Source organism: Miscanthus floridulus, unplaced genomic scaffold (assembly GCF_019320115.1).
Source record: "Miscanthus floridulus cultivar M001 unplaced genomic scaffold, ASM1932011v1 fs_169_1_2, whole genome shotgun sequence".
Taxonomy (NCBI): domain Eukaryota; kingdom Viridiplantae; phylum Streptophyta; class Magnoliopsida; order Poales; family Poaceae; genus Miscanthus; species Miscanthus floridulus.
Window position 1 is genome coordinate 25,268 of NW_027096325.1, and position 12,397 is coordinate 37,664.

Here is a 12,397-nt window from a genome sequence, read left to right on the forward strand (position 1 = left end):
TCATAAAACACAAAGTAATATAAAAATAATTGTGTATATGCACAAATATAATATTTTGTATTATTCTATATATGAATAAATATATATATATAAACAATTGTAGTCAAAACAATATAGAAAACAAAAAAACAAAAATTAAAAATTTGAATTTTAAAACTTCGACTACAATTTTATGACATTAAATGAAATAAAATGAAAATGTTGTAAACATAAAAGTTGTATAACTCATCAATATGTACAACTTTTATTTTGGTCATCTTGTCATGTGACTTTGTTTGAACGATTCAAATTTTGAAATTCAAACAATTTCAACTTGAAACAATATTTTGAAAGAGTAAATGATTTCAGATGAAAAACTCATGAATACCAAAGTTGTAGAACTCATCAATATCTACAACTTTTATTTTGATCATATTTTCATTTGACCAAATTTGAATAGTTGAAATTTTGAATTTCAATAAATGCCAACTTCAAACAAGATTTTGAAACCTTAAATGATTTCAACAATAAAAGTCGTGAACATAAAAGTTGTTGAACTCATCACTATCTACAACTTTTATTTTGATCACTTCTTCATGTGACAAAGTATTAGTAAACATTGTTCATAAATTCACATATGACTCATAGTTTCATGAACTATACGAGGAAACATGTTGATTTGTGAACAATGTTTACTATCACTTTGTCAGATGAAGAAATGATCAAAATAAAAGTTATAGATCTTGATGAGTTATACAACTTTGGTATTCATCACTTTTTCAGCTGAAATCATTTAATGGTTGAAAATCTCGTTCGAACTTGTCATTTTTTTAATTTAAAAATTTGAAGTGCTCAAACTTTGTCAAATGAAAAGAATGACCAAATCAACACACTAACTTGATAGGGCAAGATTTTAGAAAATTTTAGGAAAAAAATCATCACATTTGGAGTTAGTATGAGGGAGAAAGACTAGTTACAAATTTTACCCAGAGATTAAAAAGAAAAATCACAACTGTTCATGATGATCAATGATGATCAAGTGTGATTTCTCTTTTTAATCTGTGGCTGAAACTTGTAACTAGTTTTTCTCCCTCATACTAACTCCAAATGTGATGATTTTTTTTCTAAAATTTTCTAAAATCATGCTCTATCATTTTAGTCTAGTCATCTATCTTTGTCACTAATTTTGAACAATTCAAATTTTAAATTTCAGAAAATAACAGCTTCAAAGCTGACTTTCAAACACTAAATGATTTCAGCTGTAAAGGTGATGAATATAAAAGTTGTATAACTCGTCAAGATCTCCTACATTTATTTTGGTCATTTCTTCATTTCATAAAGTGTTAAGTGATTTCATAAATGTTTAGTAGTAATAGAGTGGATGTTCAAATAGAGTCATCTGGATGTTGCAAAGGGTAGTCTCACACACATACATAAATGTAGTCTCACACACATACAAAAATATGTAGTCTTACACACGTACATAAATATATAGTCTCACACACATGCATAAATAAGTCTTACAAACACACACTTACACAAACACTCCACGTTCAACAACTAGCTAGCCCGATGTAACGACTTTCCCCTTGACACATTTTCGTTCCCATGGCAATATGTCTTTGAGGAGGTTCTTTTCCACAACACTGATCTTCTTAGGAAAGTCTAGTGAATAGCGGCATCTCATCGTAGTTATTGTAAGCTTCAACATCGTCCACGCCATCAACTCCAATAATGTGCTGTTTCCCGGAGGCAACCACAGTGCTTTGTCTTCTTCTTCGGGGGAGGTTACTTTGTGGGTCAGACATATAGAAAACTTGTGCGACACGTGAAGCGAGCACCCAAGGGTCATCTTGGTAGCCTAGATTCTCGAGGTCCAGGACTCTCAATCCGATCTCGTTCAGTTGGTGTTGTTTGATCCAGCGGCATCGAAACAGGGCCACCGTTATATCCCTTCCATAGTCAAGTTCCCATATCTCTTCAATGATGCCAAAGTATTGGATCTTTCGCCCCAATCCATCGAGAGGCCTCTATTCGAAACGCCGCTGTTTTGGTTCACATATTTACTATCCTTTGCGTGGGTATAGTACGTATACCCATTGATGTCATAAGCATTCCAAGATGTCACTTGTCTCGATGGCCCCTCCGCCAACCTACTGATGGTAATAGAGTCTATGGTTTCTCCAGGCGGTATGTTTTGGTCCTTCAACCATGTAGTTAGTCGTTGCTTGTGTTGTTTCATGACCCAATCATCCGAACGGCCATTTCTCTCCGCCATAATGATAGCCAAGTGTTCATCAATGTACGGTTGCATCAGTTGTGTACTCTGCAAGACACTGTAATGCGCCCGACTCACCTCTTTGTAATCATGGTCGATGAACACTTTTCTACCACTAGTGCCCTTCCCAGCCAGCCTACCCTTGTGACGAGAATCGGGTTTACCAATCTCTTTCTGTACTTTTAGGTACTCTTGACAGCACTCGATGACTTCTTCAGTACTGTAACCCTCTATCATGGAGCCCTCTAGGTATGCTCGATTATGCACGTATCGACTTAGAACCGACATGAACCGCTCATAGGACCACATTTCATGCAAGTAGCAAGGGCCCAGCGCCTTGTATCTGATGAACCATGTGAATCATGAGATGTGGCATTATATCAAAAAAAGCAGGACGGTAAACACATCTCTAGTTGGTTTTATGTCTCCACCACAAATTCATGTAGGTCACTCAGCTCTTGCTTGCCAATCGTCTTCTGTGAGATCTTCAAAAAGAAGTAGCACATGCGGGTGATGGCCATTTTCAAGAACTCTGGCTTTATAGCCCTGATTGCAATAGGTAGAAATACTGTCAGCATCACATGGCAATCGTGAGCCTTGCAGTGTGTTATTGACAAGTCCTTCATCGACACTAGCTTCTTCACATTTGCTGAAAACCTAGTCGGGACTTTGATCCCCCTCAGGAAAGTGCATATAGCTCTCTTCTCGTCTGGTGTTAGGTTGAAGCACGCCGTGGGTAGAGTGTATTTTCCATTAGCCTCAGGTACCGGGTGAAGCTGTGGCATCACGTTTAGCTGCACCATGTCTTTCTGTCCTTTCAGACCATCCTTTGACTTGCCTGTGTCCATCAAGGTAGCAATGAGACTCTCAAAGACATTCTTCTGCACGTGCATAGCATCAATGGCATGGGGGACCTCCAAGTCTGGCCAATAAGGCAGATACTGAAAGAAGATCGATTATTTCTTGAAAGGTACGCCTTCGACATGAGGTGTGCTTCTATCTCTGTTCATCCCATCTGGATTCTTCTTTCCATAGACGACGCGTATGTTTTTCATCCATTCTGTACACGTGTTCTCCATTATGACGTCTCTCCGGAGGGGGTTCAATCTCCGGGGCGTTGTCATAAAATCTAAAGAACAATTTGCTACGGTACTTGTGACTTGTCTTTAAGAAGCGTCGGTTCCTTAGGTAAACTATCTTCTTGGATGCATCCAGGTACACCCATGTAGTACCATCCAAGCAAACCAAGCATCCCGTCTTTCCTTTGATCTGTCCAGACAAAGCAAACAGCGCGGGGTAATCATTGGTAGTAACAAATATTATTGCTCTACATATGAAGTCCTCCTTTTGGAATGCTATCGTACATCTGCTCCCCATGCCTCCATAGCCTCTCCATTTCTTGCATCAAAGGCTCGAGGAACACGTCTATATCAATGCCTGGTTGTTTAGGGCCAGAAATAAGAATAGTGAGGAGAAGGTACTTTCTCTTCTGACACAACCATGTTGGGATGTTGTACATGGTCAAGATCACTGGCCATGTGCTGTGGTCGCTCATCCTCTCATTGAAGGGATTCATTCCATCGGTGCTCAAGCCAAACCGTACATTCCTTGGGTCATCGCTGAATTCTTTGTGCTTCTCATCAAACCTTTGCCACTGACTACAATCAGCCGGGTGTGCAATCTTATCATCATCCACCTTGCGCTCATCATCCCACCATGTCATGAGTGCGGCTTCTTTAGGGTTTAGGAAGATATGTCTCAAGCGGTCGGTCACTGGCAGGTACCACATTACCAAGGCAGGAATTCTTCTCTGCTTTGCATCGTTGCCTAATGGAGTGTCCTCTGGGGGCTGAGATTCTTGTACCACCTTTTTTGTACCCTTCTTATTCCTCTTTTTCCCCGTGGAGGCTTCGTCCCTACCGTAAAGGTCATTGTTCTTGTACCGGCTGGCCCCACACCAGGGACATTTATCTAGTGACTTGAACGTTTCACCACGAAAAAGTATACAGTGGTTGAGGCATGCATGGATTTTTTCAACCCCCATTGTCAATGGACTTATGACCTTCTTCGCTTGGTATGTGTTGGCGGGAACTGAGTTTGGTTATGGCAGCACCCATGATAGGAGATGCAATAGATTATTGAAACTACAGTCTGACCAGCCGTACTTAGCCTTCAGGATGAGTAGCTCAAGCACAAAACGTAGCAATGTCCAATGTGTTGGACAACCCTTTTCAACACCATACACAGTCTCCTTCGATGCTTTTGTCACCCTTTCCAAATTTTCTAGACCTTTCGGGCTATTTAGTAAAATCTCTGGTTCAAGGGCTCGAATCATGTCCTCCAAATCATCTTCATCCCCGACACGTGCTGCACCATCATTATTGGCACCACCTTCGTCGTTACCATCCCAACCATCAACATCACCACCTTGTTCATTGCCAAACTCGAAATCCATTTGTGCATCAAGCTCTGCTGAATATTGGGACAGGGATTCTATGGTTTCGTCGTCGTATTCCTCCTCATCCTCGTCGTTAACAATAACCGTTTCACTATGATGAATCCACACTGTGTAGTCCTCAACAAATCCTCGCATAATCAAATGTGATCTGGTGATAGTCATATCTGTCCATGTCATACGGTTTTTGCAATCTTTACAGGGGTAAATAATTGTATCCTTATTCTCTTTCAATGTCGTTGCATGCTTCTTTGCGGCTTCAATAAATTTATCCACCTCTTCACGGAAACCTGCCTTGAACCTTAACAAACCATACATCCAAGAGTTCCTGTACTCCATCTTTTTCAACAACAACAAAACAATCATTAAATGACTACTTATTCAGATATATATAAAAATGAATCAAATTAATAATTACTCGAGAATAATTGTATATACTTCAGATATATATGAATATAAATCTAATATAATTACATGAAGCATACAAACACATCATGGTAGAGGAAAATTAATTAATGGCCCATTTATCCATAAATAATTAAAATACATATTTATTGATTACAATAAACTATTTTAAAGACAACAATTAGCAACAATTATACTTTACCCAATATCTTTCATACAAACCCTAGTCCAATTTTATCAAACATAAATTTACAAAAACAAAATTAATAAAAAAACCAAACCCTAGATCTAGATCTACATGCACATGAAACATGCATAAAACTAACTAATTGTTCACTAAAATCAAGAAACATGGACCAAATAAGGGTATGATCTTGTTCCTCTCCCTAATTTACCCTAGTACATTTAAAACTTGGGTCTAATTTCCATCATAAGTAGCTCAAGCACCATAGAATGAGAGAAAAACAAAACTTTAATTACTCACTAACCTAACCATTAAAACTTCAAAAAAAGTGTGGAATAGCATTTTCTTACTTTCTACAACCTCTCCACCAAAGGATTTGAGACCAAAACCTTTCCCCCTTAGTAGAGCAATTTTTGGGAGGTGCCCAAGGCCTCCCCACACCTTTCTTTCACGGGTTAAAGTGAGTGACCCGAGGAGGAAGAATGTGTTGCAGTTGTGCTATATGTGATCATTTGTAGGGGCAGCTGGTGATTGAGCCGCCTCTAAAAATCGTAGGTATTTTATACGGGGGCATTTATAGGGGCGGCTCAATCACCAGCCGCCCCTACAAATAGAAACGCCAAGGGCGGCTGGTAAGTGAGCCGCCCCTACAAATCAGACCTATTTGTAGGGGTGGCTCGTATCACTAGCCGCCCCTGCTGTTCCATTTGTAGGGGCGGCTGGTGTCTGGGCTCCTGAACACGCAACTGTAAGGGCGGCTCCATCACCAGCCGCCCCTATAAAAAATTCATCCCGTTGCTAAAAATCGTTTTTTACGTAGTGTTTTAGTCGTCCACGGTGTTCTGCTACAGCTGGAACTATAACTGCACATCTAGGTTAAGTATTGGTGGGGAGCCATACCTTATCAGAATTTAGTGAATTAATTAAAAATTTCCTTCAAATTTTAAGTAATTGGTTCCCACGTAATCAATTCCTGAAGGACTAGAATAGATGACCAGAGGGAGTGAACATTACTGGTCACACCTTTACCCCACACCTCTTGCTTGTCGCTGCCCTCACCTTAGGAAAGGAAGCCGGCCATGGATCTTGGCACCGAGACTGCCACTTACGCTGATTCTCTCTATCGAGTCGCTGTTAAAACAACAACAGATTCTAGGGTTTGAGCATGGAGAGAATAGGCAGGGAGGAACCCGGAGCGAGAGGTTGAAGCCCTTCGGTCGGATTAAGCTTTCTCTAATATTTCTAGAGGTAGTATTTTGGCATGTTCACTAATACATAACAAGTTCACTAATACCTAACAATTTAAGGTGCGTTTGGCAGCATCAGACGTTTCAGAATCTCAACAGAATCACTAGAATTATTGTCAAATGCCACAGAGAGAAATGTTTCAGAGAGAATCCCTTGGAACCAATTATTGTTTTTTACTAGTCCAGAGAAACACCTAAAATATGGTTTTTCCTAATTAGTTTTAGTTCCTAGAATCCATCGTGCTAGCCAAAAACAGATTCTGATTCAGCAGATAGAAACATTCTATAGAGAATCTAGGCATGAAACATTTTTAGGAGTCTGGATCCCTATCAAATACACCTTTAGCCACGGCAAACTGGACGGACCTCTTGATAGGGCCATATCAGAAATGAAATTGAGATCAAATAGGTAAGAAAAAAAACCTTTTAAGGGCAAGCGAAATAATCTTGAGAGCCAAATAAAGAATTATTCTAAAATGATTATACAAAATAATATAGTAATTAACCTTAAAAGCACGATTGTATTTTTTTTATTTGAAAAGCATGAGCCGCCCGAAATTCCAACCAGAGACCCCCGGATTGGAAAGAATTTTCAACCTAGACCAAAAATGCTACGTAGACCTGAAATTTCTGACACAACTCATCAGCTAAAAAAGTCATAACTTCTCACTCCAATCCTCGATTTCGATTTCGATGATCTTGCACTCTAAATTGCACTCTAAGAACAAGCTCCAAGATCATCATGTGCAAGTGTTATGACAAATGTTTCTCTCAAGTTAGCACTTGAGTTTGGATAAATTAAACACCAAAACTTGTCAACACACATGCTAAATGTTACACCCCTCCGAATAGTACGACACACGTATACTTCAAGATAAAAAGGAGGAGGGGGTATGGTGGCGGATTTGGTGGTAAAGCGGGAGTGTTGCAGGCTTAGTGGAAATATTATTGAACACAGCATACACCGTACCATGCATACAACCGTGACAGCAAAAGGGAAATGCAATCATGTGCTGCGTGATGCATGCATACATATTCTTCAACTGCCACTTGTTTCAAGCAGGAACAGGAGCAGGTATGTTTGCGTGGTTTTGTATTGTTACGCGCGAGGGCGAGGTGTGATGTGCACTCGGAGCGGCGACTTCATCACCGTGTTGAACCCAAAGAGCTCCGTCATGTCAACACCACCGCCATCGGCACTGCCTTCTCCCTCACGGCCGGCGGCGGCGGCCGTGGCGCTGCCCACTCGAAGTGGCGCACCAGCGCGGCGAGGAAGCCTTTGATGCACTGCATCTCCAGCGAGGCGCCCGGGCACGACCTCTGCCCCACGCCGAATGGCATCTTATGGCAGCGCTATTCTACCCCCTAGGTGTAGCCACAAGCCAAAACTGATCAGAAAAAAATACTGAGTACTACTGAACCACGTTCGATATCACTTAGTACTGCACCTAGGGCTATGAAATACTAAACGATACGGAAACGCGACTACTGAACAGTACTGAATTCTGTTCAATATAACCGTTTGACGTAGAATACTGCGCGTGTATATAGGCCCAGCGGGAACCAGGCCCACGCCTTCACATTCGCCGCCGGGAAGGAACCGCTCCGGTCGGAACGCGTTGGGATCCGTCCACAGCCTCTTGTCCTTCCCGATGTCCCCTAGCACGAAATGCACCTTCATGCCGCAAGCAGCAGGCACGGCTGCTGTGCCAACCCCAACCGTCGCGCCCTCGGAACGGACCTCGCGCAAGAGCAACGGGAATGGCGGGTGGAGCCGGAGTCCTTCAAGCACGACGGCGTGCAGGTACGTCGTCGTCGACCCTCCAGCAGGGCGCTTATTATCGGAGACGACGGAGCCATCGTCGTCGCCGCCGCCAGCTACTACCTCGTTGCGTAGCGTAGCTTTGTCTGCACCTCCTGCTGGGCGACGAGATGGGCGAGGGGCCACTCCAGAGCGGCCACGATGGACTCCACGGTGCCGAGGAACTCCACTATGAGGCTCACCATCTCGTCCTCTGTGAGGGCACGCACACGCTTGGCCCGGGCGTCGTCGTCGTCGTCGTCGTTTTCATGGGGAACACGGAGGTCGACGAGCGAGTCGACGTAAGGTCGTCGGACGACTGCGGCGCCGCCATGCCGCCCAGCCCCAGACATTGGGCTTTGGCGGCGCCTCGCCTCGGTGAGAGGGACGAACAGCGCGGCCTCCAGTGCTTGAGCTTCGCCATGGCTGAGCGGGCGAACACCATGGCTTCTCCAATGGCAACCCTAAACTCCTGCATCATGCGCTCCATGGCACGCACGTGGGCCGCGTCGACCCCGTCGCCGAAGCACACCCGCGCGAGCATGGCGAACACCGCGGTGTAGACGCTGTCACGGATGACCAGCACATCGCCGCCGCCACGGGCCAAGAGGCCGGCGACAAGGGCGTCGACGGCATCCTGTAGGAGTGGAGCCAGGAGGCCTTGGCGCCAAGGCTGGAGGACCGTGGCGGTGAGGTTGGACCGGAGCGCGCAACAGTTGGGGCCGTAGGGCACGGTGGTGATCCCGTGGCTCTGGCTGAGGCGGCGGCGGCGGCCTGTGATCAGAGGCACGGGGAAGGGCGTGGCTGGGCGGTTCGAGAAGGCGTCGGCCTGATCAATGAGCGCTTGGCGAGCGACGGCGGCGTCGCCGACTTTAATGGTCGTCGGCTGCCGGACGGTGGGGGTGCTCCGCTGCCGCCGGTACAGAGAAATGGAAAAGACAATGGCCAGGATGAAGGTAAGAAGCTCAACAACTGCTTCTATGGTTCTACACTTGATCATGCATCTCAACTATGCTCTCCCCATATATATACATCTATTTATTATTAGATTAGATTAGATGTGCTTTGCATTGCATTACTTTCTTTTTTTCTAGAAGAATGCATATTGAGAGTTTCTTTTTGAGAACGTGTTAGCACCCACCCTCAATCTCGGTGTTTTAGGCCGGATGAATGAAAACGTTTCCCCCAACAACTCTGTATCATTGCAACTCCTAATCCATCCGCGCTTGGCTAACAGGAAGTAGTAGCTGGTGCTAGAAACTAGTTTATAGTATACTTATCTATATTCAATGATATGCATGCAACACGTACGTAGAGTAGTCATCTGTAGTAGGTGACTTAATTCACGTTTGTTTTATATATCATTTGCGCATGCTAGTTAATTATATGCTTGGTACACTACTAGAGGCGGGCTCTTTGCCGAGTGCCTATTGCACTCGGCAAATGCAGCTTTGTACTCGGCAAAGCTTTTGTCGAGTGCAACACTCGGTAAAGAGCCTCCGTCGAATCCCCTTCCCGTAAAGGCTGCTTTGCCGAGTGCCAAATTTCGGGCACTCGGTAAAGATTTGACGCCGTCGACTGACGGCCGACGCCGTCTATTTTTTTTTAAAAAAAATCTTTGCCGAGTGCCACAGCTCCGGCACTCGGCAAAGAAATCTGCTTTTTTTAAACCTCTTTGCCGAGTGCCACAGCACTGGCACTCGGCAAAGGATGTTTTTTAATTTTCTTTGTCGAGTGCGATGACCATTGCACTCGGAAAACATGTTTTTTTTAAAAAAATTTCTTTGCCGAGTGCAATGGTCATCGCACTCGGCAAAGCCACCTCTAAATTTCTTTTTTTTTTGTTTTTTCTTTTCCATTTAAACAACAATGCATATATATATAATAGAAACCACAATTCAACAGCAATAAATTACAAACCACATTTATATATTACAAACGACCAAATTTGTCTGAAATCCACAATTTATTACAAACCACAAGTTCATAGTCCACAAGTTCACAAGTTCGATACATAGAAACTACTCCGCAAGCGGCTCATGGCGACTACGCCCCAGCGTGCGATCCCGGCGATGGTCCGGGTGCGGATGGCCCGCGACTTGCGATGCCGGCGACCCTCCGACCTAGTTCGACGCTGCCTCCGATGTCCGCTGCACAAAAAAGAAGATATTGCACGTGAGTGACAAGATAAAAATGTAAGGAGTTTAAAGAAAAGTTGAAAATTTCGGTAGCACCTCCCCTGCATGGGGACGTTTCCAAAACCTGCAAGAAAAACGTCGGCATGAAGGCCGACAACCACATTTCCGGCAGGAAGGCCGACACATCAACTAACCCGGCACGAAGGCCCACACATCAACAAATCTGGCACGAAGGCCATCTCTAGGTTTGACACTAAGCATGAGCACAGAAAGTAAAACATACTCACCGGAGTAGACTATGGTGGTGGCTGTGGTGCAAGCAGGTGTAGTGGGATCTGCCAACCTTGTTGCTCCCCAAGTTGTTGCACAAACCTGAGCAAACCTTCTTGCTGGGCCTCAATAGCTTGTAGCCTCTGACGCTCGGCCTCCCGCTCAGCGTCCTGGGCCTCCTGCTGGGCCTGAAGTTGCTGTAGCTCAGCCTGCAACATTTGATCCCAATGTTTCAATATTGCAGAGCTAAGGAACGTAAAAGTCAAAGAACGACGAATGAAATTGGAATACTTACCTGGAGTGCCGCCACCGTTGTCGGCCGTTGGCTTATGGGCACGCTAGAGCTCGTGCTCGCTGCTCGGAGGCGGTTTAGAGGAGGAGTAGAGCCCATGTTGAGGACGTCGTCGCCAAGCCAGAACCGCCCATGCTTCTTGCCTTCCCCCACCCGCATCACGATCTCATGATCAAGGCGCTCCTCGGTCCTCGGATCGTAGGCCGGCCCGTGGACTGACCTTGCCGCCTCCGTGTAAGAAGTGAGGCGGGTGTGGACGCTGGAGTTGGTGTATGCTTCTGGGCCCACATCCGGGTTGTACTCGATGTTGGACCTTGCTGGGCCCATGTGGGCTAGAGCATACGCCATGAGTTGGCCAATTGGCTGGCCACCGTGCGCCGCCGACTGCGAGAAAGACAACAACATGTGGTTAGAAATCATGCAGAATTGAGCGCGGCTAGATTAGACAAATGGTGTAGACTTACATATGTCTTTGCATACTTGCTGAGGCTGGCGCTACCCTGATGGTGAGGGGCACCTGGCATCAGCGCTCGCTGGTCGCTTTTCTCCTGGTGCTCCTTCTGCCAGTCCGCTTCCAGCCATTTGTCCACTATAGCAGCCCAGCAATCGGGGTGGGTGGCGCACCAGCTTGGAATCGCCTACAAGCCATCAGAAGATCAAATTAGGCATAGTTAATCTTAAAATAAATCAACAGGAGATGTTTTCTATTTACCTATAGGTACTGCTCCCTTGTCAGAATCTCTGTCTGTCTCCTCGCCTGTGTTTTGTTGATTCTTCTCTTACGGTAGGTGGCGTTGTAGTCAACGTGCGCCTGGAGGCGGGCCTCGTAATACAAGTCCGAGACACGCCTTTTACAGAAAGCGTAAGCCACCTGATACGCCCTTGCCTCCTGGCCCGGCTGGCATCTGAAGAAGTCTTGCATAAAGACACGAGGTATCCATTATTTTATTTGAAGAATGTCCAATGAATGCAATGAATTGAGGCTTACCCACAACTCCGAAATCACCCGATCCGCCAGTTTCTGTGCGGAGAATCGGTGGCGACGAGGGCGTAGTTGTCAAACAAGGGTACCTCTGGGTCCTCATCCTCTGACGTCCACACCAGGCCAGGGAAGTGTTCCCTGCACAGAAGTCCCATGATCCCATTGACATTGCGAGCTGGGACCCCCTCCTCCACAAGCATCTAGTTCCTGCACAAGTGATCCCATTGACATTAGCTCTTATTATGATTTTTCAACATATCAAATGAAGAACATATGAAGTTACTTACTTATCCCCCTCGGGTGCAATCAGTGGGCGGCGTTCGGGTGCAATCGGTCGCTTCAGGAGCTGGCTGGGACCTCGCAAGT

At 44.9% G+C, this 12,397-nt stretch overlaps 2 protein-coding genes across 2 annotated transcripts; both read right to left on the minus strand.

Moving 5' to 3' along the window:
* Positions 1–8,548: 8,548 nt before the first annotated feature.
* LOC136530641 (cytochrome P450 89A9-like) lies at positions 8,549–9,349 on the minus strand. Its single transcript, XM_066523364.1, has one exon. The coding sequence runs from the start codon at positions 9,347–9,349 to the stop codon at positions 8,549–8,551; it is 801 nt and encodes a 266-aa protein (XP_066379461.1).
* A 1,434-nt stretch (positions 9,350–10,783) lies between these two features.
* On the minus strand, positions 10,784–11,573 carry LOC136530642 (uncharacterized). Its single transcript, XM_066523365.1, has 3 exons — positions 11,514–11,573; positions 11,053–11,433; positions 10,784–10,966 (listed from the first exon to the last, which is right to left on the minus strand). The coding sequence occupies exons 1-3, from the start codon at positions 11,571–11,573 to the stop codon at positions 10,784–10,786; spliced, it is 624 nt and encodes a 207-aa protein (XP_066379462.1).
* Positions 11,574–12,397: the final 824 nt, after the last annotated feature.

Coding starts and splice junctions, on each gene's coding strand:
- LOC136530641 (XM_066523364.1), bottom strand. CDS start 9,349: ATGATCAAGTGTAGAACCATAGAAGCAGTTGTTGAGCTTCTTACCTTC.
- LOC136530642 (XM_066523365.1), bottom strand. CDS start 11,573: ATGCCAGGTGCCCCTCACCATCAGGGTAGCGCCAGCCTCAGCAAGTAT. Junction 11,434..11,513: donor GCAAGTATGCAAAGACATAT/GTAAGTCTACAC, acceptor TCTTTCTCGCAG/TCGGCGGCGCACGGTGGCCA. Junction 10,967..11,052: donor CAACGGTGGCGGCACTCCAG/GTAAGTATTCCA, acceptor CAAATGTTGCAG/GCTGAGCTACAGCAACTTCA.